At 30.6% G+C, this 3307-nt stretch overlaps 1 protein-coding gene across 1 annotated transcript; it reads right to left on the bottom strand.

The window, feature by feature from the left end:
• Positions 1-274: 274 nt before the first annotated feature.
• Positions 275-2520, bottom strand: LOC25481297 (protein LURP-one-related 6). Its single transcript, XM_013586217.3, has 3 exons — positions 2036-2520; positions 1299-1547; positions 275-771 (listed from the first exon to the last, which is right to left on the bottom strand). The coding sequence occupies exons 1-3, from the start codon at positions 2261-2263 to the stop codon at positions 628-630; spliced, it is 621 nt and encodes a 206-aa protein (XP_013441671.1). The 5' UTR covers positions 2264-2520; the 3' UTR covers positions 275-627.
• Positions 2521-3307: the final 787 nt, after the last annotated feature.

Genomic DNA, 3307 nt, shown 5'->3' with positions numbered 1-3307 from the left:
TCTCTAATGATATTGTTATTAATATATATATATATATATCAAATTTACGACTTTGTAAACTAGATTAAAAGAGAACCTTACGTAGCCAACAGTTTTTCTGATAAGTGTGTGTAGTATATTCTTGAGGTCACATTAATTTTGACCAAATTATTAGCCATTTTCGTGCTTTATTTTTTTCTTTTTACAAGTTAAAAGAGAATATATTCGAAACCGAAGGAAACATTGGATGTGCCTAATCTATTCAATGATGCCGTACTCTATTTCAAAATTCATAGATCAAAGATTCGAAATAAGTTTATAAACTATAAAGCTTTTGCCAACAATTAAATAACTTTACACCCATCATTGTCAAAGTAATTAAAATCCTATATCCTATATATAAACCAAAACAAAAGGAGCAATATTTAACATAACAAATTAACTTATAGCAAAGTAACAAACAAATCAATTTCCTTTCCATAATATACAATGCAATTCATTAAAAACTCTAAGCACCCATGTAGCTGCATGCTTCACATATGCATCAATGTGATGGTAGGATAAATTATTTGAGCCAATATTATATTGGTTTTTCATAGAAATAATCACATAACCAAAGCATGCTAGTTCTTCACAACTTAGGATTAATTAGCAATATGTGGATTCTCCATAAATGTAGTCAAGAGTAGCTATGACTCCAAAAACAAAAGCTTGATCCATCCCCGGTTTCACAACTACATGATATAAATCCTTGTTTTCCATTAATTTCTCCACTTCTTTATTTATCCCAACCTGTATACACATTATTCAACAACTTAATTATAAGTTTTTTAGTATATGTTTAGCTTGATAGAATGACTTAACTATATATGGCCCTTTTAATTAAACTTAGCGGAAAAAAACAACAAAATTTGGTCAAGTTGGTTAGGAATCAATTCCTACTCGGCAAAGATGTGAGTTCGACTCCCACTACCGAAGTTAGAACCTCGTTAGTTGCACTCTCAAAACATTGAGGTATGTTTCAGCTCTGGTGAGCTTCAAGACCCAACTCAAATAACTTTTTATTATCTAAATATAAAAAAATAAAAAATAAATATGCGCGAAACACCATAAAGATTCTTTCGTGCTTTGGTTAGAGGTTGTAGTCAACCGTAGATTAGTCTCATAATGAGCACAAACGATCTATATTTGTAGGGATACTTAGGATTTGATTAGAGCCAAATTCTAATTACTTATGAAAGAATGTAAATAGTAAATCTCTGTAGTTTATATATAATAAAGTCACAATTATTATTATTACACACATAAATATTGGGTACCTGTGCTACTATGTTGCCTCTAGTATCAACAATGCTGCAATGCTTGTCAGGGAAATAGCCCCTAATCTCAAAGTCCCAGCTTTTGTTACTAACAGACCCTGGCTCAATTGCAATTCTGATTCCTTTATTCTTAACCAAACATGAATTTCCAGGTTCTTTTAAACTGAATACTAATTTCTGTAATCCTTCATAGTTTATACTATAACCTTTCCACTTCTTATAAATGCTTAGAGCCTCAACCATACCTCCCTGTACATTTTCAAAAAGAAATTGAAATCAAGTTAAAAAATTTGCAAATAAAGTATCAAAAGAGATATAAGGATCATAGTTCAACTAATTTTGAATTATAAAATATTAACATAACAACTTTTTTTGGAAAAACATAACAATTAATATATTAATATTTGACGAAACGAAAAAGTTGCAAATTTTATATGATTATCTTATTTATCCCAGTTCCTACGACATAATATAAAAATCCAATCACAAATAAATTGGTTGTGTTTAAACTAAAAACTACCTTCATATAGCAAAAACAGTTAAAATAAACATGTTCCACAAATATTCACAAGTATTGATAATTTAATGTGTAAAAATATTAATATGTTCCCTTAGAACAAACAATACCTATACACAAAATAAAATATTAAAATGAGAACTTCAAAGTGTTATATGGTACAATTTTTATAAAAGAAAAGGTGTTAAAGTACAATTAAAGTCTTGGTACATATATATACCTTTCGACGCATGAGAAGCAAAGGTTCTCCATCTCCATCTCTTAGAATCAACTCTTCTTTTTTCCCATGAATTCCACAACCATCAACCTTGAAAACAACCTTTTGAGTCCTACAATCCGTGACTACAAATCCACCACCATTCACTACATGTGGCCTTTTCCTCACACCCAACACCGTCTGCGACGACGAACAATAGAGTTTACTAACGATTGGCGCCACGTTGCTCATCTTATAATTCCTCACAATATACTCTCAATTTTCAACTAAGTAACAAAGATTTCAATATTGTCAACAAAAAAATAGAACAAGGATTTCAAGCTTCTTGGATTTCTTCCAAAGTCTACCAACGAGTTTTTATACACAAAGATTTTGGACAATCGTTGGAAGAATTAATGTATTAACTAATATGAAATGGATTTTGTGACTATACTTTCTTCTTTGGTCTATATGCTAGCTAGAGAGTTTGGCAAGGTTTGACGTAGGAGATGAAAGAATCTTAATTATATGAGCTGTTCATTTATTATGGTTGCTTGTGAATGACATTAAGGGTGCGTTTGATTTGCAAAACAATAAGTATTTGACAGAACTGTACAAAGCAAAACAGCACAACACAAGAGAGAACAACACAGAACAAATTTTTATGGTATTGAATAATTTTTTGTTTTATATGACTTTTGAGGGACGAAATGCTATTTTGGTTTTTTAGACAACTTGTACGTGGGACAAAAAGTTGTGTTGTGGTTTGGTGAGGGACAAAAATTTCAGTTTTTGTCTTGTCCCTTGCCTCCAGTTTGTCCTATCCTTGAAACAGTTTTACAAATCAAACACTGGAGAACTGAAGTTGTTCTGTTTTGTCCTTCATTTTTTAACAAATCAAACGCAAGTTTGTATTGTGTATGAACATGTGAAATTGCTTAACACCCTCCAATATTCACAATTAGAAAAGAAGAAAAAAAATTAGTCACAATAACTTATGATGAAAAAATGAAGCTTCTCTCAAATTCACTTGTCACTAATTGAAAAAATTTAGGGATATTGCATATTATATGTAGCGGTTGGGGTTCGAACCTTAAATACTCTACTTCTCCACGTTTAAAATGTGTGAGCTCCTGGTCATTAGGTTACTTGAAGAAAAAAAAATTAGTAGGGATTTATTTGAATTCATCAAGCAAAATACGATAAGCTTTTAAATGTATGAAAAAGTCAATATATTTATCTCTTAAATTGAGAACTTTAAGGATAATGTGTTGATTAGTGGAAATGTGTCAATCA

The sequence above is a fragment of the Medicago truncatula genome, chromosome 2, assembly GCF_003473485.1.
Source record: "Medicago truncatula cultivar Jemalong A17 chromosome 2, MtrunA17r5.0-ANR, whole genome shotgun sequence".
Taxonomy (NCBI): Eukaryota; Viridiplantae; Streptophyta; class Magnoliopsida; order Fabales; family Fabaceae; genus Medicago; species Medicago truncatula.
The sequence above is the reverse complement of the archived record's forward strand: the minus strand, read 5'-3'. Positions and strand labels throughout refer to the sequence as shown.